The sequence below is a fragment of the Lepidochelys kempii genome, chromosome 10, assembly GCF_965140265.1.
Source record: "Lepidochelys kempii isolate rLepKem1 chromosome 10, rLepKem1.hap2, whole genome shotgun sequence".
NCBI classification, from domain to species: Eukaryota; Metazoa; Chordata; order Testudines; family Cheloniidae; genus Lepidochelys; species Lepidochelys kempii.
This window is the reverse complement of record NC_133265.1, coordinates 69,243,059-69,270,497: the sequence shown is the minus strand read 5'-3', so window position 1 is coordinate 69,270,497 and position 27,439 is coordinate 69,243,059. Positions and strand designations below refer to the sequence as shown.

At 40.6% G+C, this 27,439-nt stretch overlaps 1 protein-coding gene across 4 annotated transcripts in view; it reads left to right on the top strand.

Moving 5' to 3' along the window:
• The first annotated feature begins 414 nt into the window (after positions 1 to 414).
• Positions 415 to 27,439, top strand: part of ARNT2 (aryl hydrocarbon receptor nuclear translocator 2) — a 132,828-nt gene continuing 105,803 nt past the window's right edge. For 3 of the 4 annotated variants that reach the window (XM_073304107.1, XM_073304110.1, XM_073304109.1), the window contains exon 1: positions 415 to 594. In XM_073304107.1, the coding sequence (XP_073160208.1) occupies positions 564 to 594 (31 nt within the window). In that variant the 5' untranslated portion in view covers positions 415 to 563. Of the gene's footprint in view, positions 595 to 13,928; positions 14,002 to 27,439 lie in introns of those variants that run through there. The other variant, XM_073304108.1, reaches the window with a different exon arrangement.

Sequence of the window (27,439 nt, the reverse complement as noted above, 5' to 3'; positions counted from 1 at the left end):
CATCCAAGCAGGGAGAGAAGGAAAGACCGGACTCAGGCTGCGCAGCAACCTGCTGCTTTGTCAGGGATGGGCCCCGGGGAAGCGGCCCCAAGCCGGCCAGCTGAGCCCCGCCTGGGCCCGAGGCTAGCGGCCCCAGCGCGGTGTCCCTTCACCCCTGGGCCACACCTGTAGAGCCGGGCGTCCCCGCGCCGCGCTGCCCGGGAGCGAGCCAGGCTCGGGGGCCCAGGCAGAGGGCAGCGGCTTCCCCGTCCCAACGCCCATGTGCGGGGCGGCCGGCACATGCTCGCTACGGCCGCCCGGGGCGTTGGAGCATGAGCAGAAGCGAAGCGGGAGCATCAGACATCTTGCAAGGTCCGCTTTGCGCAGGGAGTCGGAGCGCCAAGGCAACAAGGAGCCGCCCCGTCCCCGGGGCGCTGCGCGTCCGGCCCTTTGTGTGGCTGGCAGCCCCGGGGCTCGCTCCTCCTCCTCCTCCCGCGCCGGGCCGGGCTGCCTAGAGCATCGCCCCCCCCCATCTGCGCCCCCCCTCCCCGCTTGCATTTATCTTAATTCGCCTCCGAGACAAGATGGCAACGCCGGCGGCTGTAAACCCTCCCGGTGAGTAGCGGCGGCCGCCCCCTGCCCGGCAGGACATCGGCGCCACCCCCCGCCCGCCCCCGCGGCCCCTCCGCCCGCCCCCGGCCCCGCACAGACGCGGGTGCAGCCTGGCCGGGCCCTGGGCTGGGAGAGGGACTCGGGGGAAGGAGGAGCAGCCTGGCCGCTGTCACCGAGCCCGAGCGCTACCGATGCGCGGTGCCCCCGGTTGCCCAGGGCTAGGTGGGCGGGTTGTTCGCCGAGAGGGCAGCGGCCGCGCAGGGGTAGGGAAGAGAGCGGCGTATTGTCATGTGGGGAGGAGTAACCACTGACCAGCCATCCCAGGTCCCGAGGTTCAGCATCTCTCCCACGCCCCCTTCTCGCCTGGGATCCAACAGCGCAGGGCCAGCTTTCTGTGTGGTCCCGTGTGGGCATCTTCTTGGACCCAATTCTCCGCTGGGTGTATCGCCATTCACTTACTTGGAATAAGGCCAGGGATACGTTTGGCCCTAAGTTTCCAGAGTTTTATATGGTTCCAAGGTCACTCCCCTGGATGGAGAGAGAGATCACTTATCTCTCTAGAATTGTAAAAAAGAGCTCACTGTTGCTGGATAACAATGGTGGAAAGTTCAGGGATGTAACAGAGCCTGTTTCAGGCACAGAGCCATTTTCACTCCTTTAATTTTGATCATAAAATAACATTGAGCCAAAGTGTTTCCGAGACCAGTGGTTCTCTCAACCTGTGGCCCCCAGGGGGTCCCCAGACTATGTCTTAAGATTTTCAAAGGGGTTCTTGCCTGCATTCAAAATGTTTTGGGGTTCACAAATAGAGGTTCCTATACAGCACTGTGTACCTCTAAAGAGAATCTTGTTAGTTTCCAGTAACCCATCTACCTAGAGCTAACTCAGAATGCTTACATTGACTTTCTTGGGTAAATGGTGACAAAATTCTACATAAACATAAACAATCAAATTGGGGGGGAAAGAGAGAATATGGGGTTATAAGGAGAAAATAGGTTTGAGTAATACAAAATGAGTGAATTTCACATGAGATGCAATGTAAGAGCAATACTGTGTGTTGTTGAACAGCCCTTCCTTAGCCATACTATAGATAAGGATATCAGAATTTCTACTGTTTTTATATATAGAGGGGGGGGGGGAAAGTTGGGAGGGTGAATGTATTACTGAGCTGTAAAACTTTTGCTTGGAGTCAAAATATTGAAGACATACATTTTGGCCAATGTGTGTGGTGGGTGGTTTTTGTGTGAGGGTGGGTTTTTTTGTATGTTTGTTTTTTCCTGTGCAAGTGTAGCCATACATTTCTTAACCGTTTTTATCAATAGAAGGAACTCAGAAACATCTCCTGTGTTGGATTTTTGTGGGGCTCATTCTTAGGAGCATTACTGTAGATCAGGGATCGGCAACCTTTGGCACGCGGCCCTCCAGGGAAAGCTGCTGGTGGGCTGGGCCGGTTTGTTTACCTGCAGCGTCTGCAGGTTCGGCCGTCCCAGGCCAATGGGGGCTGGGGTAAGTGGCGCAGGCCGAGGGATGTGCTGGCTGCCCTTCCCGCAGCATTGTTTAAATGAATGCTCAAAATTGCTTTAATACAGGATGCAAAGTGTCGGTGTGCATATTATAAAAGCGTGCTTTGCTTAATTAAAAAAATCCTTAACTAAATTGTAATGGGGCAGTTGAAATTCTATTGGGCTCCAAGCAAATGAGTGGCAGGCTTACAAAAATATAGTGTTGTGATTCTAGTTTTTGATAGTTTAATAATATATGGCCAAATTCTTGCGTCTTCAATGTGATCTAGTTAAACACTCGTTGGAAACAATAAGAGTTCTGCTTGATTAACAATGGAAGAATTTGGTCCATATTCTTGTGACTGAATGCTACTCTTATTCATGTGTATATTCACACTGAATTCAGTGGAATTATGTGAGCAATGAATTTGGCTCAGTGAGTGTTTGGTTTCATGTGTTAGTAGAGTAGACTGAGGCCCTTACTCCTTAAGATTAATTTTTAATTTCAGAATTCCAGTGAAAATAGTCAGTGAAAATCAATATTTGATGAAAGGTTATTAAGTGAATGTTATTTAGCTCCCAACCTACAATATCATATGTGTTAAAGGTGAAATTCACTTCACCCACACAGAGTCAGAGTAAATGAGCTTTAGCGTATGTGAACTGAAGTAGAATGAGCAGTTGAAATCCACCTTCCCCAATTTAGGGTCAAGGGTGCAAGATTGCATCCTGCCTCCTAGCCACTGTATCAGGCTACATAGTATAATAGGGACCACAGCTTCTCCGTGCTACTTGTACCATTTGCTGGGGCTACTGCATATTTGGCCGCTCCCTCTTCAATACTCTCCATGCTGACCTATCTGTGACGATCACAAAGTTTCCTGGGGCATGTAGATGTGGAGTCAGGCCTGAGAGGCTGCCCTGTCTTAACATACATACCCTATGTAGCCACAAGGTAGGCCATAATAGGTGTAGAGATCCTTGTGTTGTACCTCTATGCTGTGACTAATGGTTACCTATAGGAATTTGAAATATACTTTGTTCATTTTGGGACGCATTCTGGATTTAATTTTTAGGAATGAGACAGGCAGGAGGCAAACATAATGAAGGTGTACGTTGCTTCCCAGGAAGGTTTACAATTACCTATCAAATTTAATTTGCCTAAGCAGAGGCTGCCAGCCATCCTGAAGTGTGAAGAATTGTGTGGTGGTTTTGTGACATGAACCAATATGCCCCACTGATGATGCTGAGATGACAGACATCTTTTCACTCATGAGCTAAGCACAGACCTCCTGAGCTGAGGGGCACATTTACCAGCCACCCGTTGTAAACTACACCCCCAAATTCTCAGTGTGTGAAAGTTACGGTTGTGACTAGTAAGTCTTTTTAGAGGCACAAAGATAGTGAGCTGTAGCACCATGTTTGAGCTACCAAGGTTTCCACTGTAGCCGTAACATAATACAAGCCACAGAGAATAAATGTGTTTATAGGTATACTGCCAAGCAGTGCAGACAAACTGAAATGAAAGCCATTGCAAATTTGGCAGTGTGTTATGGTAGCCTTAGTGGTAGGATTTTATGGCTGTATTTGTTTGGAGCCAGATCCTTAGGTGGTGTAAATTGGTGGCAGCTCCATTGACATCAGTGGTAGCTGTGCCAATATAGACCAGTTGATGACCTGGCTCATTGTGTTATGGAAGGACAATAGAGCCATTAATTTAAGAGCCTTTAATCATTCTAATTTCTAATTTGAATAGCTTTTTATTCTCATAACAGCTGATAATTTAGGCAGGACATTACACCACACATATTATATGGTAGCTGTAGATTAGTCAAATTCTAGCTTAGTGGAAGAAAATTACCATGATATGGGGAATGTAACATCAGAAAAGGAAACATTCGGTGTTCTGTAATAATAGATACATCTGACTTTTAAATGTGATCTTAGCCAGGAATCTACATTGGGATCTAATAGTACAGAACCTTGTGTCCATGCAGAGTGTGATCTTCTTCCACAGAAGATATCTGGGAAAGGAATACAGCCTGCCACTATATTTGCTTTTATGTGGTCTTTTTTTTTGTAGTGGGGAACCCCCCTTAAGGAAGGTGCTGGTGTCATGGTGTCTGGAGTGGCTCACAACTGTGAATGCCAATCTCACGTTAAACTGTCAGAAAATAGGACAGACATCCAAACTGGTGGCATATTCAATGATTAGATTTCACCAAGCCAGTAACAAGTGTGCCCTCTTGGATCACTGTATTAGTCTTACCATGGAGTCACAAACAGTCCCCTCAGGTTTCTAGCCTACCTTGCCACCCTGACAAACTGGACTTTGTGATACTGGTTGCTATACCAAATATCACGTTGCATTAGGTTACTCACAGCCCCAAAGGGTTAGTCACTTACTCCAGCTCAGTGGATACTCTCGATCTCACACCAAAGACAGCGCAGGCAGCCAATTTCTCTAATTAACTAACTAACGGTTTAGTAGCTAAGAAAATGAATTATGGAGAGGTTAAAGCAAGTAAAATACATTAACAGGTATTGTACGTCCAAAATAATTGCAGAGCTGTGGTAATCTGCTGGTTTTCCATAAGTCTTTCAGAATTATGCAAAATAACTTTGGGAATCTCTGTCTTGCATCTGGAACGCTTCCCTGTGAGTGTCCAAACAACAGGATGCAGGATCGTTCCCTGACTCCATATTTGTAGTGTTTCCACACAGAAAGCAAGCTGTCAGTGCTTTTACCAATGTGTGGGTTTCCTTGTTGACGGTGAGCGAGGAATGTATCTTGAATCTTTGACCTCCAGTTATTACACCAATGGCCACTTGCTTTGAAGTTAGCCTCTTCTTTATTTGCATCCCCCAAGGCTTCATCTGCATTTAAGGGTTATTTAGTTACAAGGATATACATCATGCAAATGCCTGCCATTAAGAGGAACAGATAAGTGAGAACAATACAACTAACATTCCACTAGTTTTCATGAAGTTTACATGTCAAGTAAATTCTCATCTTAATACTAACATAAACGTTTGATCTACGGTTAATTCAGTACATGGATATACATAAGGTAATGTGATAGCATTCAACAGGTTATAGATAAGTGAAGACAATATGAGTCACATTTTCTTTGAACTAAATTAACACTCGAGTGAATTACTATGCTTAACATTTCTTTGCTATTCACACACAAGCGAATTTGCCTATTGCCGTAACCTGAGCTGGCTTGTCAGTATCACAGCTGGAATTAGCAGCGGCCAAGAAACCTTGATTATAGTTCGAATGGGACTAACTGTCCAGGGACGCTCTGTGGGTATGTCTACATGGCAATTAAAAACTTCTGGCTGGATCATGCTAGCTGACTTGGGTTGGGGCTGTGGCGCTGCTTAATTTCAGTGTAGATGTCCAGGCTTGGGCTGGAGCTCAGACTCTAGGACCCTGTGAGGTGGGAGGGTCCCAGAGCTCGGGCTGCAGCCTGAGCTGGAACAGTTACACTGCAATTAAGCGGCCCTGCAGCTGGACCCCATGAGCTCAAGTCATCTGACACAGGCCAGCCCTGGGTGTCTAATTGCAGTGTAGACATACCCTGTGAAGCTTGGGAGCCAGACCTGCTCATTCTGCTATCTGTATTTCTCTGTGTAACTATACACCCCACTGACAGAACAATGTGGGGGAAATTTCATTAGGGGATCCTCAGGTTTTTGCAAAAAGAAAAGGAATACTTGTCTCTAAGGTGCCACAAGTACTCCTTTTCTTTTTGCAAAGACAGACTAACACGGCTGTTACTCTGAAACCTCAGGTTTTTTTTTCCCCCCCCCCCTCCTGCAGGTTTTACCATGGGAGAGGGAAAACTGGTCCTATCTTATAGGTGTTTTGTTGGCTTGTCATGGTCTGGATGACTAACTGAAGTATCTAAAGCTGTGAAACAGGCTGCAGGTGTGTGGGAAGCTCTTCTGCATTGTCACGAAGAATGAAAGATAATTTATTTCCTGCTAAAATATGATTGGCTTATTAAACGAAGACAAGCTAAATGGGACCTAAGAACCAAAAATTGTGGCAGTGAAGCAGGCTTTTCATAAAATGGTGCTTGCTGTGACGTTTGAACTTGGTGCTGCATCTGTTGGGTCTTTTTTAAATGTATACGTTTTTGGTATACTGGCTTGTCCACATTGTTACTTTCAAATAAAATTTTGCTAATTAACCAGAAGTTAAATTCCTGTTCTACTGATGTTTGCTGTCAGCCCAGATACTGTGAAAATGTAAATTATGTAATGCAATGTTTGCTTTTTCTGGAGATGGAGTGAGGCCTGGATCACGCGGGAGATTTCAGTTGCAGTTCCAGTCTAGCTCAGTTTGGTAGAGACTGAAAGCTGTAACCTGTTTGTCATCCTGTGTGAAATGTGTTGAGTAAGCCAATTCCTAGTGGCTTGAAATCAGTACATTTTGAGGGTCTGAGCCGAAATGTCCATGGTACAAAGCCACCACCAAGGCTAGCACCACAATATTACCCCTTATAAATTTTCAAAACTTCATGAGTCAGGCACCCCGCCCCCCATCACGAGATTGACTTAAAATAATAAAATTAAAAATAAATACATAATAATGTGAGGGTTTTTTTTTATTTGCCTTCTGGTTTTTGATCCTTTAGGGTACACCTGAGTTATGTTTTGAATTTCTTTTCAACCATGAGGGCTAGAATCTTAAATATGATTTATTTTTTTAAAAAGCTCAGTTTCTCGTGTAATCACTTGTTTCCAGGAGCTGGGGCTCCAAGTAAAACATCAAATATCATGAGACTCATGATTAAAATTGTGAGAGTTGTCAACACTAAGGGCTTGTCTAGACAGAAGGTTAGTGCATGGCATGCTGGGGTGTAAATCTACCTTGCACTAGCCTGCCATGAACTAAGAGTATGTCTACGCAGCCATGTAAGCCTAGGGTTAATGGGACTCAAGTCAGCTGACCCATGTTGGGGAACCTTGGGCTTGAGCATCTACATTGCATTTTAACCCAACTTAAGAATTTTCTGACCCGTGCTCGAACCTAGGTCTCTGGGGTCCACGCTGCACTGCACTGCACAGATCTGAGTCAAAGTAAATGCATCTCAAAGTGCCTAAAGCACCCCCCTCCCTCATGTCGACCCTCTAGCCCTAGGAATGTGGTGCACTGTGGGGAAAACTCTATTGCCCACCTTGTTTCCTAACTGTGGCAGTGCTCTTGATGGGACTCAGGTGCCATAAGGAGCACATGAGTACATAAACCACATAATTAGCTCCTTTGGTGGCTGTCTCCTTAGAATGACTGTAGTTTGAGAAGGCTTTATACTGAACTATCATCTAATCTGAGAGTTGGGGATCTCCACCTCTAGGCTGAGTCACAGTGGCAGGAAAATGTCCACGTGCACCTTTTCTGAGGCTAATTAGGACATCAGGGGGCAGGGCTGTCAAACTCTTAAAATGAAACTTTGCAGTTCTTAATATTTTAAACAGGATGTTCAATTAAGGTGTTTTGGTCTGGCTGGGTTTTTATTTATTTTTGTCTGTTTGTTTTGAAGTTTATCATAAAATGAAGGTATCAGAGGAAGCACGCACGCCTAGCTGCTGCTGGCTGTGGAGCAGGGAAGTGCATCCCCAGGGCTTGGGGTGCAGTGTGTTTCAGCACCCCCCAGGGAAGTAGGGATAAGGGATCTCCGGGAGGCTGCAGGGAAGTTTTGAGGCTAGCTCCCACTCATCACCCTGACAGTGCACACAGCCTGGGCGTCTGTGCAAACGCAGCCCCTGGGAGGGGGTGGGGGGAGAGTAGAGTGGGGACCAAGTAGCTGCACTGCAGGAAGGGGGAGCAGCCAGAGTACCAGGGATCATCCCTTCCACCTCCCCCTCCCCCCCCGCTGTGCTGTCCATGTGGACTTTCAGCACTAAAACTTTGTGTGTGCTTGATGCTCAAAGTGGGGTAGCTCAAAGCACACTTGGGAGCTTTTAGTGCAGAGCAGCCTGGTCCACTTCAGTTAGTGCATGGCAGGCTAGTGCTGGATAGATTGACATCCCAGAGCTGCACGCTCTTTGTCTAGACAAGCCCTCCAGCTCTGTTACTGGAATTCTCAGCAGAGAGGCCAAGGACTGAAACTGTGGTGAATAAAGTATTACGTCACCCACATAAGTGTTTTACCTGTTCTGTGTTGAAAGTGAGGAAGACTGGACTTGGGATTAAAGCACTGGACTGGGTATCAGGAGATCTGGGTTCTGTTCCTGCCAATAGCTTATTGAGTGTGACATTTGGCAACTTACCCTCTGATTCCTACTCTATAAAATGGAGATAAATAATATATCCTATCTCATTATTAGCCCTCCTAATGATCCATTAGATTTTGATCTACTGCTGTTGCCTCTTCTGTAGATGTACAGAGGCTGTTGATTTTTTTTTAAGCTGTCCGTCTGGCATCTTTTATGAGCATTAATTTTGCCTTTAAAAATTGTTGATTTTTTTTTCTTTTTTTGCTTAACCTACTCCAGTGTATTAGGCTTCAGAAATCTTTGAGTCTATATAATACCTTTGAACTTAAGCCCTGGAACCTCTCTACTTTATTGCTACAGTAGTAACACCTTTGCTCTGACTGTAGTGTAGACTAGTCAGTAAACTCCAAAAGCAATTTAACAACATCCTTGGGAATAAACAGAGTGTTATAGTGATGGAGACTGTAATGGGCTTTAAAAGTATGTGGGATGCAAAGAAATTGTGTCCAAGATAATGTTAAAACAGAGATCCTTATCCTCAGCATGCATTAGCTAATATCAGGCTTAGTTAAACTGAAGATATTTTTCTCCTGTGATATTCATAGCTTTCCTACTACTCAATTGGTTCTTAATTCAGTCATAGTACAATGTATTATTTCAGCATCTCTTGACTCAATTCTGTGATGCAGTTTAATTTTAAAACTGTCTGCAAAGTAATAACTTATATTAAAAGCATATATTTTTCTGATATTTCTAAATTAAAGTCAGCGATGAATTTCAGAATATAATTTTGATCTCGGATATGTTTGAATATGCAAATGAAAAATAGTATGGTTAGTTTCAAATGATGCTTCAAGCTTTAATGTTTCACTACACTTAATAAAAAAGACACTTTTGCTGTAGAGACGATATTGCTGATTTTTCATTTCAGTAAGAAAAATATTGTAAGGTTTGGGTAGAAAAGGAAGAACAACAGTCGTTCTAAAACAGTCACATGCAAAATAAGGTTATTGATGTAGCCAGTTGCTAGGAGGACAGATCTGGCATTATTTGTCATGATGAAGACAAATTCAACTCGTTTTTTACTTTAATGGTTTGTGAAGATAAGGTGTGTGTGGTAGTGGGTAACTTTTTAGATTTAAATAATTACAAAGTGAAGAGCATAGTAAATACATAAATTCAGCACTAATTTATGAAAATTAGCATGCTAATAAAATCAATGCTAGTAAGGTGAGAAATGACGATCTTGTATTTAAGTCACTGGACTGGAACTTAGGTGATCTGGGTTTAATTCCTGGCTCTGTGGAAGATTTCCTGTCTGACCCTTGGCAAGTCAGTGAATCTTTCTGTACCTCTGTAAAGTGACTCCCTTTTTCTCCCTCTTTGTCTATCTTTTTAAATTTTTATTTAGATTGTATGCTCGGTGGTGCAGGTCCTATCTCTCACTATATGTTCTATTCTCCTTGTCCTCAGTGCAGTGTTGCTTATGCAGTTTGGAATTGTTTTCTTTTTCCTAATAATAAATGTAAGTGCAACAAATTACACTAGAAAAGCTAGCAGACTAGCAATCTATAACAAATGGAATGTCTGCTTCTAAATATCAACAGGGACTTGTAAGGCCAGATCCTCAGTGGAAATTGGGGTAAATTACATCAGCAGAGGATCCACCTATTAGAGTATCATTACGAAGGGGTTTCCTAGCTGTGTGGATTGCTGAAGGCAGCCAGTATTCAGATTATACATTGAAAGATAATCTCCAGGTATCTACGAGCTCCTTTTTGAATCCAGGAGAAACCAGTGTTTCTTTGAGAAAGAAAGTGCATACAAAGGAAAATCCTTTGCATTGTAAGTAGGTCTAGATCTAGTACTGCTGAAACGTTTTCATATTCCGGAGGTCTAGGAAGGTCTCCTTTTATTAACCTATTTCTGCAATCCCATCTTCCTTCTCTTTCGTCTGCTTTTTCCCTTTCTTTTCTTTTCTGTTCCCCTGGCCTTTTTGTTCAGATCATTCTCCTTCTTGTCTCACTTTCCTCCTCACTACTCAATTTCCTTTCCATCTGGTACAGCCACTCTGTCAGAGTTAACTCTGGCACTGGGCTCAGCAGCATTCTTGCTTCTCAATTACTGTTGTTTAAACAAATTCTAGTTTTGTACTGTTGCTTCTCTCAAGTGCTAAGACAGCATTTAAGAAAGTCCCATAGTTATTCAGTAGGTAGAGCCAGCAGCCTTCCCTAAGGGAAGGTGAGGCTTTCTTGTTCTAATCACTAACCACACTGCCTTCCATGGAAAGCACTGTTTAAGTGCAGAGTATTATTTTTATTAGTTGGCTCAAGATTGGGAACGTCTATTAAGTTAGATGTGCACTCCATGAACACATACATTTTGCTGTTTTGCTCAAGGACAGGTCACAACTTTGCACTTTAAATTACAGATTTGTGCTGCCAGTCCTTCCCTCAGCTAAACTTCAAACACATCTAACAAATAAAATCATATGCAGAAGTTGTCATCTTTCTCTAATAAAGCCAGAGGAGAGTTGAAGTGTTTAATTGCTGACTCTACTTGTATACATATTGTAAGGCTTTTAAGGTAAGTTGCTCATACAGAACGCCTGGAACAGATAGTAATTAACAACTGGATCGTCATTTGTATGTTAATTACCCTATAATTTGTCTGTTTTTCTTTGCTATTGGTATATGTGCTTGTTTAAATGTTCCTTTACACTTTACCAGTAATATTTGCTTACGGGCAGACTCAAAATGTATCTGTAGATTTTGACTGTCAGTTACATGCAAATAGTTTATGGGAAGAGACATGCCAACAAATGACAGATGCTGCAAAGGCCTAAAATACTGCACTGTTGTATTATGGAGGATAAAAAACCAGAATCCCTTTCTATTGGATAGACAATAAATGAAAAATCTGTTGACGAAAAATGGCATCCAATTTTGATCTCAGAAATAATTAGGAACACAGTTTTGGGGCACAAATAATTACATGTGCATTTTATACCACCTAGATATATTACCGTCTAGGTAGATTGGTAGCTGTCTGAGTGCAGTAAAATGGACTTGTAGTGCTGTATGCTTGTAAAGTTGCACCCACTGTTGTATCTGGGTGCAAAATCAGAGGCTGAGGTCTGGCCATATTTAAAAATCAGGGTCAAATTGTTTCAGGATGCAGGGAGAAGTAAAGTAACTTCTTACGATCGGATCATATGACAATTGGGATTAGGGCCTCCAGATATTATGGCAATATAAAATAAGAAGAAATAATAACTGGGTGAAATATCATTGACTATGTGATCCAGTACAACACCCCCATCCTGAAGAGGGGCAGTGTAATAAAGTCGTGGCACACAGGAAGGCTGGTAAGAGACTGGTATTTTGTTTTCTATCCCCAATCACCTGACATGAGTCTGGGTTACAAAGCTCATACCATTGTCACATGGCAGAGGTCAGTATAGTCCACTGACTAGCTGCTGCATGTAACAGTAACCACTGGAAAGTGGTTACAGTCATGAAAGTAGCTATAAAAATGGCATTTAGCTACTGCTTGTAACTGTACTCTTTGTGTCCTCTGAGTCACATTTGTTTTGTTTACTGACAAAAACAAGTTTTACTCCTCTCAGCACTGCAGAGCCGATACAGCTGTGGAAATAAGAGCTGGATTTTATTTTGTTTCATGCATGCTACAGGATCTTTGTTATTGGTGGTAATGTGAGAATACTGCTTAATTGTCAGAAAGCAGGTTTACCTTAAAGTGCTGTCAGCTAGAAAAATCTTGTTTTGAAATGGAAAATGTCTAAGTTCCTAAACACTAAGCAGTAACACATGTAACCGTAACCACAGAAGTCAGTGGATGCTGACCCGTATGACTGGCCAGGAAAATAAATTTCAGCCTGATGAGTGCTGCTGACAGTCAGTAAACCTGGACACCAAGATGTTGTTTTACAAAGTTCACTTTTGAGAGCACCTTTGTGATGGTGCTTGAAATTTCTTGACCGACTGTGTCGCCTTGAAAATGTTCCATGAGTTCTATGGCAACTACTGAGGTGGACAATAGGAAACTAGATTCCGTACCCCTAACTTACACTGACTTTCATGGGACTTTTGGGTGCTGTGAGAATGTGCCCCAGATTAGCACTGTTCAGCTAATTAGCACTGTTCAGCAACAGATTAGCACTGTTCAGCCCAATTGTTTGAATACGCTAACATTTTGTAATAAAGAGATGTGTGTTGGGCAATGTACAGTAATAGCTAATATAGAATTATAGCTTCTCTGTACAGGGGACACCTGTTCAACACTTTTGGAGGAGCTATTAAAAGTATTAAGTGTTATAGTAACAGAACTTGTATTCTAAGTTAGTATAGAGTGTCAGGAGGTGTGTAACACATTAGCCAAGTGTACTGTGGCCTGCTCTAGTGGCTAGGTGACATAGAGTATAATAGCCTATTACTGCTACCAGCTGTTGAGTTTTTCTCTTTTAGCTTAAATAGTAGAGGCACATGCTTTTAATGGTGGATCCTGGGTACAAATGACTAAACATGGGCAAAGTTAAAGGTGCTAGGTAGGAGCAAAACAGAGCTGCTTTTCTTCACCCTCAGTGCCTTTTGTCTCTCCTTCCCCCCCCGCCCCAACTGCTCATGTGGTGGTGATGGTAATAGCAAGAGAGAGAGAGATTAATATAAAATGTATCGATATGAGAACTCTGAGTGATATCTCAGTTTGCTTTAATAATGAGAACCAATTAACTTCCTCTTTCTTTGTTTTATCATTTCAGCTGCCATTTGTAACATTCAGCTGAAAAACAAATAAATACAGGATTTCATTTTACAGTCATGTAACTTGCAGTGCTGCACCTTGACATTGTTAAAATCCCAGTCATGCAAATGTACATGAGATGAACTCAGCTGAATTTTGAGTTTTCATTCCTTGAGTGTGCCTTTGTTGTTTCAGAACCCATTAAGATCAAGAAATATAGTTCCCTCCTTTAAGTCTTCTGCAACTGGCGCATGAAAAATGGAAATGGTTTTGAAATTGACGCAGTTTTGTGATGGTAGAGAAAACATACTATAATTTTGAAAAATTCAGAGGATGTTGTTGGATCTGAGTTTCCCAGACATTAAGGAGTTTGCATGCCCTACAGAGAGTTAGGACCCCATTCCGCCAAGACTGAGAAGGGTAAATCCTCCCAGAGAAGAGTCCTGGGGGAATGTATGTATGTATGCATGTGCATAATTATAGTTTGCATTTGAACTTGATTGTAACAAGTATTAATAGTTTGAGGGGAGAAGGAAATACTGAAAGAGTTGGTGTTGAAAGTATTCACAGTTGTTTCAAGGGTCATAAACTATAACAGCAATTAGCAACCTTTGGCCTGCGCCGCTTCCCACCACCCGCACTGGCCTGGAGCGGTGAACCGGGGCCAGTGGGAGGCGCGATTGGCTGAACCTGCGGACGTGGCAGGTAAACAAACCGGCCCAGCCCAACAGGGTGCTTACCGTGGCGGGCCACGTGCCAAAGGTTGCCAGTCCCTGAACTGTAGTGTATTCATATAGATAGATTTAGTGAACATTTTTCTTTAGAGATTGTGTGCCACTCTCCTTTTATCAGATTAACTCTGCATTATATGGAAGTCCTGAACAGACCTAGCTCTGGTCTCTATCACAGCAGAAAGGTAAGCTGAGGTACAAAAAAGGGAAAGAAATGCTATACCTGATGTTACCATATTGCCTTCTCCAAACCCATTACACTGGTACAGAATTTAGCCTAGTGGGACCCTGTTTTGGTTGAGCCCTTTAGGTATGACAGTAATACAAATAGTAGTCTAAGGCAGCGCTGCTGTAAACTCTTTTGTGTAGCCGCTCTAAGCTGATGGGAGAGAGCTCTCCTGTTGACTTAAATAATCCATCTCCAATGACCGTTGGCAGCTGTGGCAGGAGAAGCTTTCCCACTGACATGGCGCTGTCCACACCAGTGCTTAAGTCGGTATAACTTACATCATGTGGGGGGGTTGGCTTATTCACAAATGTCACTGACATAAGTGACATAAGTTATACCAACATAAATGGTGGTGTTGATGTGGAGAAGTTTCAAAGCTGAACTTTACTTTTAAGGGAGAGATGTCAGAGAGTCTGGACCTGGAACAAACAGTGTATCCATTTTTTTCCAAAGTGATAGAACAAAATTATTGATATAAAAATTATTTATAGTTTCAACCATATTCAGCAATAAGATGAAGAAGCCTTTTCCACAGCATGCTAATATTTAGAGTGATTAGAATCTTTCCTATGTGGAAACCAGTGTTGCTTTTCACACGTGAACTCATCTGAATCCTTCCCAGACCATGAAATGTTGCTCAGGGCACAAACAAAACTCAGCCATCCATGTCTGTTCTGAATAGTCTTTGCTAGCCTTCTATGTATGTTATTAAGTTCTACAAGTTTTCCTTCTCCAAGTACTTACAGTTAACCAATAGCTCAGTTGCAGGATTGATGTTTGAATCACAACCGTGAAAGCATGACACCAATTGTATCTTTCATTGGTTATCGGTTTTTTGCTGGAGCTTAGGGAGAAAAGATGTAGGTGTAAAACTAAAAGCTGCTACTCTGGAAGCAACAAGTATCCTTCATTCTGGGGACGTTAGTTGTTACATTTAACATATTCACATTCATCACTCTGTATGCTAGATATGTTAGTGATAAGGCAAAACACATATCCTTTAATTGTCTTAACAAAATATACACCTAGGCAAGGGAACACCACCAGTGATCCTTCGCTACTAAACTGCTAGAGCTCCCATGTCTTTTCTAGTTTTAATATGTGTTTTGCAACTCGCTCTCTGCCTACTCATTCCGTCAGCTGCTCACTGCTTTTGAAAGCATTCCAACCTGTTATTGGGTTGTTACAATTAGATTTTAAAGTGAGGGTGAAATATTGAACACACACACACAACTTTACCAAGTGGTTCAATAATACTTAAAATACATGCACACTTAAAAAACCGAAAAAGGGCACACACGTCTTTCAAGAGTTTGTTCATCTTTATTGTGGAAAGCATGGGATGGCTTACTAGAGGAAGGAAAACCACTCTGTTTGGTGTGGTTGTGTGATGTATAAACTGTAGAAGATTGCTCCTTGAAATAGGCTATTTAGTCTGTCTTTACAAATAAATAAAATGAACACTGAAAAGGGTCCCATGTCAAGCAGTCTTTCTTCTTGGTGTTGGCACTTAATTTTCTTCCCATGGCTCTTTCTTATAAAATATAGCTGAAAACTACAGGTCCTTTGGTATGTAGTTATGGAGAATTCTGCTGTTAGCTAGAACTTGATAGCCAAATCTGACATTTGGTGTGATTTCATGTTTCCTTCATGTTTACGTATGTAAAGGCTGTCTTGCTGCTCTTCCAGATATAAATATGAAAAATTCAATTTTGTCAAGGCTTGTATATAAACATCTAGCTTGTTTGTAGAAAATTTTATTCAATAACATTCTTCACTTCCAAGTTCAAAGCATCTACAGACTGTCTGTGTACTTCTGGGAACAATCAGCTTCTAGTGAACGTGACATAATGTTTAATCTGAATATTTCTCTTTCCGTGTTCCCTTAATCTTCCATTATTTTAGATCTTCAGTTGTTTAAAAAGTCAGGGAAAGAATGTCTGCTTAGTGGTTCCGATGGTAAATTGCTAGTGAAACCCTGTGATTGTAATTCTGGAAAATGCAGTAATAGTGGTCTCTAAGGGTAACAACCTCCTTCTGAAAACATAGGAAAGCTTACTTTTAATTTACTTTATTTTAATTTAGATCAGAGTAAATGTTCAGAAACAGTTCTTTGTGATGAAGTTAAGCAGGATTTGAGATTCTCAACATTTGTAGCAAATTCTTGGTAAAACGAATATTTCCCCGGAGATTCTCCTATAACAAGGCTGGCTGAGTTGTGTATTTACTTATAAAGCTCTCCGTCATGTCTTATTCTGAAAGTGTTCTCTTTGGGGCACCAGTTGGAATGAAAGATTTTTACAATCTAAAAATAAAACAAACAAACAAACCACCCCACCCCTGCAATTACCTTCGGAACTTCCAAAAACGGATGGGTTTTTATTTGTTCCTCTTTACTCATAGACATAAAGGGTGTGATACTCAGACAGCAAGGGGGAGAGACTAGCATTCTTAACAGCATAATAAATGTCACTGGCGCAGCAAAGGGCAGAAAAATCATAATCTTCCTTTGGCCAAATCTTTTCAACTGCAGAAAACTTCGACCTTTTTGCGATAATTTTGAATGACTGACAAAGACTCTGAAAAGAGTCAATACGTGAGATGTTAGAGCACTTAATTTTGTAGAATGGAGTGTTTTGGAATCTCCAGTTAGATGTCTGACTGAAAGAATCCACTGCTAAATGCCAGCGACTGCAGTTTTGGGGCAATAATGAAATACTCTTTTTAGGTGACTTGTCCAAGCATCAGTCATATCTGAACCCATGATTTCCTGGTTCCCAGCCCTTTCCTGCAGCCTGTAGACTAGACTTTACCTAGGCTTGATAGAATTCAATGTTTATATAAATTCAATGGATAGTGTTAATGTTTATTTTAAAGCATTTTTTTCAGTGCTGGATTCTTTTCTGCTTCTTGCTTCATTAATAGAAAAAAATGCCCTCTAAATGCTAATTAGAGGGTCTTTATTTACTGGTGGTGATGTAGGGGGCAAAAGGACACAACTTAATGTCTTGAACGCAGGCTGAGTTTGCAGAACTGGAGTTTAAAGCGCGGGGAAGGGCGTGGGAAATCTTTGTAGACTAAGGAACCTCAAACTGGAAATCAGGGGGAGAGACTCAATAAGGAACTCTCATATGGTCATTTTTACTGAGTGACTTTTCTGGCAACTGCACTTTAATTTTCTCTTCAGTTTGACTTATGATGATGAATAGGGATTTGAAAACACACAAAAGGTCAGTTCAGTATCATAACATTAAATAAATATCCCTTACTTGCTGACCAAGCAGGATTGCAGACACGAGTGCAGTCAGTAAAATACTGTTTAATGATACAGTAACTTTTGAATACGTTAGACACTGGTTAACTAAGCATGCCCAGTGATACCCTAAATATACTGATAATTAAGTATTTGATAAACCCAGCATGATATTCTGAATGAAACTTAAAAGTTGTACATCCCTACTGCAACATGATTTTTTTATTATGCAGATACAATGAATAAGTTTACAAAATCATTTGAAAGATGCAAGTAAGTTATTTGCAATGAATAATTTAAGTGGTAGAATTATTAAATTTTTTGCTTGATCAGTTGCAAATTGATTATGATTTCATCAAAACAATATGTTCAGTTGTTCGATGAAATTTTGAAAATGGTTTAGCTTTATGGATTACCAGTATTTCTCTCAGAGTAACAGCCGTGTTAGTCTGTATTCGCAAAAAGAAAAGGAGTACTTGTGGCACCTTAGAGACTAACCAATTTATTTGAGCATAAGCTTTCGTGAGCTACAGCTCACTTCATCGGATGCATACCTCTGAGTATTTGACGTTCAGTATTCACTATGTGTATTCTGTTCTATTTGATGAAGTAAGTCACGTGATATCTTTTGGTTGTCAGAATGAATTAGTGATTGAGCCAAATTTAAAACTTGGTGTCTACTATACTTTCTGTGAACATTTGTAACAGTAAAACTGGACTGCAAGGGTGCTTATGCAAAGCAATTATAGTTGGAGGCCAGGAACGATGAAAGGAAATTCATTTAAAAACATGAATAATTATCAGCAGAAATCTGCTGGCAGTATTCTCCAGCTGAAAGTTAAAATTAGAAAAATTGTTCTGACTCCACGATCAGGATGTTTTGAAAACAAGTTTGTACTGTATGCAGTTGGCTTAACAGAAAGTATGGGCAGGGATTGTGAACCTACTGCATCTCCAATCATGGAATAAAACTTTCATATGACTTTGGTATCTTGATGGGTGGAGATAACAGCTTGGGGGAGCAATGAAAAGGTTTGGCTACCCAGGAAGGCTGAGTTACTGGTGTCTTGCTGCAGTTGGTTAAAATCAATCCCAGTCAACATTTTAAGTTGATTTAGTATCCATTAACTTTAATTCATTGTCTGTTTACTACTATTTATTATGCTTTATGAAGTTGTTAGAAATCGAGGGCACTCAGCACCTCTCAGAATGGGATGCTTTGCCATCTTGCTGTGATTTAAACTTTGGAACAGTGCTGAATAATATTGATCTGGCTTATTTTTTTCTTAATATAGCACCATAAATATTCTAAAGGCAACTGTAAAATAATTCTTGGAAATTGACAGCTGAATCTTTTGTATGAACCGTATGGCTCTGGATTCTAATGATTAAAAATTGACTTTTGGTAGAGATCTAAATCGACTTTGGTTGACCAAAGTAATTATTACTGACCAAGATGTAAAGTTAAAGGACAGAGATTGATGATGGTGACACTGAAGTTAATAGTGAAGTATTGATTTTTAATAAATAATTTAAAGATGGGTGGATTAAAAAAATAGTCTGTAATAGTGAATAATAAAGTGTTGAACAGTTATAATTGCTTATTTGTTACAAAGCCCAAACTTTTGCTAGGCATCCTCCCAAATGGATAAAAAGAGACAATTTCCCAGAAGAGTCTATAGGTCATCTCAAACATGATATAATAGGGTGGAGCGATGTAACAAGACAGTAAGGTGGGATTTGGGGAAGGAGAACAAGTAATTACAGCAGGTAAGACTGGAGATAGAGAGCCTAGATGAGAATTTTGCTATCTAGACAGAAAATGTCAGATCTTAGAAATGTTGTGGAGGAAAATGCGACAGGATTTGGGCACAGTCTGGATCTCAGCAAAGTACAATAAGATAATTTTTTTGCTCACACTGCGACAGACTCTGAACTCTATTATACAAGTATAAATCCAGAGTAACTCCACTGAGGCTGTTTGTGTACTGGTGGGAACAGAGACAAGAATCTCACTCACATCATTTTCAAGTAATAAATAATGGTGGCCCCTGGACTCTGTGTGTGTGTGTGTGTGTGTAATTTTTTAAAATCTAATGCAATATTATTATGTCTAGTTTTAACATATTCTTGTGTTACAACTTCCACTTTACCTCCTGGTGTTTTGCTGTATGTCATCTACTAAGTGTTCCATTTTAGAAAGGAAAACACATTTCCTGTACATGAATTTCTGGTGGAATGCCAACCAAAATAAACTAAACAAACTAACTAAATGAAAACGTTAAATGATGAGTTAATGGACTAAGCACAATCTATCTTTGAGAAAGTTTGAAGAAGAGTCATTACACTTCCTTAGTTTTCCTCTTTGTGCTTATGTGCATAGTTTGGATGTATGTTACATTGCTTCAATTTGTATGTTAATAGATAAAGTAATTACATATAAAATTGAGATTCTACAGATATGGTGCTGCATGAATGATGGAACAATCCTATATTGCATTTGTTAGTTCTAATAGAGTGTGTAAAATTTACGAAAAAAAATTTTTAGAGAAACTTTTTCTTGCTGTTCTTGCGCACAGCTTATACTTATGTTGTTATTTTAAGCACATTCAAAATATCATAGGGGGAGGGAGAATGATAATTTCTTTTAAATGGAAACGCTGCTTTGTGTGGGAAGCCTAATTTTGTGATGGAGAATCATTTGATTAATACTTATTAAACGGGGGAAAATTGATCAAATGATCTTGAATGTCTAAACAACAAAACAAGGACAAATTAAAATATGCATCCCTAGAGATTGCTGTTGTACCTATGTATGGCAATATATTCTGTGCTATGTGAGGGCCTAGGCCTGCGCATCTCAAATGCGGCCACCAGGGGCTTTTCTTGCAGCCACAGACTCCTGGGCAGTGATTGGGGGGACAAAGCAGTGGTCCCTCCCCAAGGGCCACCAGCAGGGGTTGGACCCTGCCCCCTCTGGAGACTCAAATGCTGGAGGAAGAGGCAGCTAATGAGTTCCCCACCTTCCTAGGGATGTAGAGTTGGGCTCCAGCCCTGGTGTAGCAGGCAGCAGGCTCTGGCCCCGGGACTCCAACCCCTAGCAGTGGGGCTCACCCCCCGTTGTCCCTGGCTCCCGCTGCCTCCGCTGGCTCATTATGCATTTCCCCCTGTCCCCCACTTCCCTCCTACCGACCTCCCCATCCAAGACTTAATTTGTCCCCGGGCTTGCCAGGACTGAGTAAGTCTGCTGCTGTGAAAAGTGATATTTGTATGTTTGTTAATATCACTTTTCTCAGCAGCAGACTTTTTAGCTAGCAAGTCTGTTTTAAAAAAGCAACCAAAAAAAGGAAAAGACACAACAACAAAAAAGACAATAACCTGCAGAGCGCCTTATTTCTGTTTCTATTCTGTTTAGGTCCAGTAAAGAAGAGAGACAGCTGTATGTTATTTTTTTTTGCAGACTCAATAACACAGATTCAATAAATTACAATAATTTGGACATGTGTCTGTGCATATATATTTTTTCCTAAAGTAAATTAAGTATTTTAAGAAAAATTGTCAGCGTAACCCCCCAGCAAGAGTTGGTGGCCGCACTTTGAGGCCACCAAAAAATTTGTTGTGAGAACCCCTGGCCTAGGCCTAGATCCTCAGCTGGTGAAAATTATCATAGCTCTATTAACTTCAGCTGAGTTATGACACTTTGCCCAAGTTGAGGGTCTGGCCCCCGTTTAGATATTCCATCAATTCCATGGACAGATTTTCAATGTCAACTTTGAAGCCTCCGCAGATTGGCCAGTGAACTTCACATGAAATCCTTACTTTTGAGAATGCAGATTGGGCCGTTAGCTATGTGACTATCCAATTTACCCATTTGTGAGTGTAACTGTGCCTAGATATTTGACACTCAGAGTATGTCTTCACTGCAGAGCTAACCTGGGCTCTTATTCGATTGTTGAATTTCATTATGCTCCGACCCAAGTACAAAAACCGTGATCCACATTTTGCACTCCTTTCTGAAGGACTGCTCCCATTCTCCAGGAAACAAAACAAAACTCAGAATTAAGACTGAGAGTATGCAGAGTTATCTCGGGCAATCAGCATCAGGCGGGTCTAAGCACTTGGGTTAGCCTAGTCCAGGTGTGAGTAGCTCTACTCGAGTTACTGTGTCCTCACTGATGCTGCACTCCCCCATGTCTGGGACTTCTGGGGGCATACCCCATGGTTCTTACCACTGGCCAATTTGCAGAGAGGCTGCAAAATTGGCTTTGAAAATCTGTCCCTGGAATTTATGGAATCTTTTAAACAACAGGGGCCAGACCCTCCACTTGTGTCTAGTGTCACAGTTGAACTGAAGTTAATAGAGCACTAAGGATTCTTCTTTATCCTTTGCTCCTTTGAACAATTGAAGTCCAAGCAAATTCTCTTTTAACCATGAGGGTGGCTCGTTGGAAGGTGTCGGCAATGCCCATTGTACGTGTCTGCTGGAGCGTGATGCAAGAAGCGCCTCTTTTCCCAAGCTGGAAGCTGTTAGTATGCTAAGAAGAGAGGGATGAAAAAAATGGGAATGAGGAGAAAAGGATGGGAATAAGAAGCGATTAAGGTGAATCAGCGATGAACCATTCGCTGCGGAGGTGGGGAGGAGCCAGGGAGCAGGAGCCTATAGAATCTGGTGCCTACATATTTGTGTGCACATTTTGTATGCAATAAGGTTGAATGTTCAGCCTTTAATCATCACAGATATGTTGGGGATGAACAGAGGGAGTTTAAAAACCAGAAGATGGCCCCCCAAAACCATGATTTAGTCTTTTGAAAGATCCTATGAGTTTTAGGACACGATCATATTTATTTTGGTGGGAGGTGGGTGAGGGGGGTCTGACTCATGATTTTTAAACTCCTGGCATTGGTAATACTGCTCAGCTTCTGTGGTTGGCAACTTCCCCAGTTTACTCAGGTGTTTCTCACTCATCAGCTGGGAAAAGAAACCACCCTCTCCTTTCATTTCGTCACCAGCACTGATGGCTGTTACCGTGGGCCGAATCAAACTGTCACTGCAAAATGTGTTTTTGGGCCAGGGGTGCACTAGAGCATGTTTGGCAGTATAAATCAGGTTCCCAAGTGAAATAAGCTACATGGTTAGAGGCACTTTTATGCTGGTCTAACTGTGTCTGCAGTAGGGCTTTTGCTGGTATAGAAGTGTTACAAAAAATCACACACTTAACCAGTGTTACTGTATTGATAAAAGTTTCTAGCATTGACCTGGCCTTGAATTATGTAGTTTTGAAAACTCTGGACTATTACTATAATTAAAACAAAAATTAGAAATAGTTCCCAGTTTAGAAAAGAGAATTATTTAGAGTTGTGAATGGCCTTTAGTACAGCATGCTACAAATTGCACAGGAAGCAGAAGTAGTACACTTAGAGAAACCTACAGTATGCACGTTTATTAGCACAGGTCACTGTTGCATAGACAAAGGATGCATTTTTAGGGCCAAATGTGGGGAAAAATGAGGCCTCAGGCTGCATACAAAAACGTATGTGCAACTGTGGAAATTGTGTGAGCTAATGTAAGTGTAGAATTGCACATAGACCCATCTTATTAAATTTGGCACCTAATTTCCCAGTTTACATTACAAACATCTTTTCTGAAAATGCACTAAAATATTTAATTTCCTTTGGGACAGTTACTTAATGTACACTTTAAGTGTTAGATAATTATTTTTTATGGTTTTTTGGCAGTCTGCTGTAATAGTTGTAGAATAATAAAATTTATAACTTCCTCTGTCCTTTTATGAAGCAATTAAAGCAGTTTCTTATCTAAAATTGCTGTTTCATAAGTGAAGTTTGTGTTTCTCATTGTAGAACTTGGCTCTGATACACTGTTTATTTGGTATCCTATAATATTCTAGATTAGTGAGCTTTTATTGGGCCAGGTTCTGCCCTCGGATACATATCCATAACACTTATTGAAGTCAGCTGGAATAGCACGTTCCTATCCAAGGTCAGAAATTGCCACGTAAATAGCTTCATGATCTGATAATATGGGTTTTGTTTTTAATTTTAAAAGTAGTATTTCATATCCATGCCTCAAAAACGGAGTATCCTTTCACTTGATAAATTACAATTGTAGGCCAAGATTTTCACAAGAGATTAGTTATTTTTGGGTACCACCATTTTTGGGTGCCCAGTTTGAGACACCCTCTACCCACCCTCTGAAAATCAGGCCCTATTGATATGTCTCAAGTTGAATACACAAAAATTGATGTACCCCAAAAAATAGCCTAAAGCTTTTTGGGGGCAGGGACTCTTTGGGGTTTCCTGATGCTGCTGAACTACGCTAATGATACTCCAGCTCTCCTGCACTCTTATTAAGGTTCCAGGACCGCGCATACTGCCAAACATGCTGTAAAAACAGATCCATTAAGAATTACGTACGTACTTGCATTGTTTTACATTTTTCATATGCAATTAACATTCACCTGTGAATCCTAAAGATGGTAAAGCTCTTACTTTAAACTTCCCTCAAATGTCCCTTTGATAATTGTATGTAATAGAATATGTCATATTATGCACAATAGAATAACAGGAGAAGCTCCATAAAGTACAATGCATCTTGCTGGAATGAAAAATGTAACAAAATAGTGTCCATATTATATACTTAATTTTTAAAATTTTTAAAAAGTTTAAAATTTTAAAAGTATTAACTATTTTCCAGAATCTATGTGGTTAATTTAGAAAATGTTAGTAATTTTGCTGCAAATAAGTTGATCAGTATGCAAGATGGTTGTTGCTGGCTGAATCATGGTCCACAGTTAAGGTAAACAGATCTGTGATGACATTTTCTGAGCAGAATACCAATGCAGTTGCATTTCTTCCCAGAGGTTTCTGATGTTTCTCAGATGCGGATAAAATTTCTTTCAAGAAGGTTTTGGTCACAGGAAAAAAATTCTTCTGTAGAGGTGGGATTTATTATATTTATGACTTATTTGATATGATAATTGTGCTGAGTTAAGAGCATTTAAAGGTTATTGCTGCTTTTGCAATATGTAATGATAAATTTTTCTGACCTGTTGTCTATTTAACCTACCTGTTAATGGTATGTATGTATAATAATATTAATAAGGTTGTAAAATAATTGTATTTTAAATTTGTACTGCTGTGTGGAATTTATCTGGGTTTTTTCTTTCTCTGTAATTAACATACCAAAGTGATGTGACTAAATTTATAATTAGATTTTACTGTAGGTGTTATGAAATATTCTTCATGGTGGCTATGCTTTCACCTGCAAAGTTCTGAATTCACAAATGTGATTTTATTTTGTTCCTCTTAAATGTGCCTATACTAGGTGGTAAAATCCTTTGTGATCTGTTAGTGGTTGTATATCTTAATTCTTCATGATTTTGACAACTGTATTTGTCCATTACCTAAAGAAGTTTTTAGACTTTACCTTTTTGGAACATCTAAAACGTTTTTATCGGCTTCTGTTCAAGGGACAGGGCACGTGTGTTAACCTTAGACTAAGATTTACTCTGAGATGATTGCCATTTCAGTCAGTTTGTGGACTGGCAGTCAAATCTGTAACATTTATATAACTGGCATCTCTCAGGCATAGGTGCTGGAGCTGGGGGTGCTGCCATATCCCCTGGCTTGAAGTGTTTTCCATTATATCCAGGGTTTACAGTTTGGTTCACTGGCTCTCAGTACCCCCACTATAAAAATTGTTCCAGCACCTCTGCTCTCAGGTTTAGTCATGCACTGATATTTAGTTCTAATGTAACCTATCATATTACAATGACTCGTAAAGGATTAAAGAATACTGGAAAGAGCATCCTCAATGGTCCCCTAATATTTACTAGCAAATATTGCGCTTGTCACAAGATTTGGAAGTTAAAGCGTTTTAGAGCCCGTTGAAGTCAGTGGAAGGATTGCTATTGATGTCAGTGGGCTTTGGATTGGGGCCAGCATTACCTATGCAGATCATGCATGTCTTGATCTGAAGCAAAGACTGTAATACGCTGACTGAAAGTAATGTTGGGTAGTGGCCATTCTAGATGGGAGAGAGCGTGTTCCTTTGGGAGTTTCACAAGAAGCAGAGGTTTCTGACTACAGTAGCAGAATCTCCCCCGCAGCTGGATGACACACGCTGTGAAGATGTGCAACTGGTCAGTTGTGCTCCTCTGAAATCTGTGTCTGTCTAAAAGCCGTAAGCATGTACTGTAGTAGAGCTGAGATAAAGCTTCAAAATTCAAATCCAGATCTGGAGTCTGAATACTCAGAAGCTTGGGAGGTGTTTTGAATTTGAAATTTTGGCTTAGGGGCCAATCTCTGGTAAGTAACATTCAACTAAAAATAAAATAAAATCAATATTTCCCCCCTACAGTTCAATCCAGTGATCTTACTGCACTAAGATTGCTGAGGTTTAGCCCCTCAGTTGTTGTGTTGGAGGATATCACACTCAGCAGTACAAAGAATTGAAACAGGTTGTTGTAAAAATCACATACATATATTTACAAATCTATTTAGAATAAACCTTGAGACCAGATTTTACCTGATGTTGTGTTTCACTTTGTGGAGTAAATGTAACTTAAGTTACATAGACCTAAAACTTTATTATAAAGGCCAGAACAAATACAAACCATCTTTTATTTGGAGCTGGAATTTATCGATACTTTTTTTTGTAATGTACATTTGTAAAATGTCCTTCATTTCAAAAGATTCCAAAGCACTCTGGCATGACCTACATGCGACACCAACGAAATGCTGTCATATTCTGTAAGTGGGGAAGTGGCAGCAAAGAGGCCTACAGCCATGAATATAATTCTAGACACAGACTCACAAGGCAGATTCTGTCACCCTTACTCACATCGAATAGTACCGTTCTTCTTGAATTCACGGGACTACTCATGGACTGATGTACAAGTCAACATGAGAACAGGTAGCGGGATCAGGCCCGTGGATGATGGAGATAGAAGAGAAATCTAATCTGTCACTGGAGATTATTCCCTACCAAATGAGTGCTTTCTTGAATCCTACTTGTAAGACATTTTGATGCTATTTGGCTGATTTTTGGATTACTTTTCTTTTTGTACCCTGTTAATGAAATAAATACCCTGTAAATTTTCTCCTTTTTTTGTGATTAATTTTTATTAATTTTCATAAAGAAATAAACAGTACAAAAAAAATAGAAACAGGTATAAATGACTCACAGCTTGTCTATGTTACCAATTACCATGCATTTCACAGGATATCCAATAAAATTGTGTAGTTAAACAACTTTACAACTTGACAAAGCTGCAGGACCAGACAGTACAAAATCAGACAATGTTACACAGACATGATGGGGTAACAATTTAAATAGAAAGGTGGGGATAACAGGCAAAAAAGGAAAGAAGCGGACTGAAGGGGGTGGGAGTGGGAAGAAGGAGGGAAAAAGTGGAGCGGTCAGGTGGAATGAAAGTCTGAGATTATTTGAGCTGTCTCAGCATTCTTTATCCCAGAAACTGGGTCCGGATTTCCATTGAAGTTATGTAATTGCTGTCTGTGTCAATAAGTTATTCTCTGGCTTTGCTGCTAACTCAGATGGGTCTGAATACCATTGGTCTTACTGGGCATAAGCTTGTTCCTCCATTTTTTGTAACCCTGTGATTTGCAATGCAAAAGCAAATGTCTTACCTTTAAAAAATAGTTTACAACTGAGAAACTTTCTTGTAAAAAAAAGCTATTTAAAGTATTTGCACAGATATTTTCCACTCTACTGTGTCCACAATGTTAGGCAACATTTATGGTCAAACTTCATCTACAAATTTCACTTTGACCATTACTCCTTCACACTTTTAAGTAAGGGTTATGTATGCTTGATATGCCCTTATTTTTGTTTGCAAAAGAAAAGAGTCTTCCCAACCTAAGTAAGAGCCCAGCTCATTTCTTAATATCCGGTGCTGATTAAATACTTCTGTTTGAGTTAACAGTAGCAACAGTGTATGTGGTTGTGTATGAGCCTGAGAGCTGTATTTTTCTGGCACTTTATTGACAAGTACCACACATCAAGCACTTCCATTCTTCTTCGAGTGCTTGTTCATGTTGATTCCATTCTAGTGTGCTGGCATTCTACATAGATTGACCAAAGCTGTTTTGTAAGTCCACA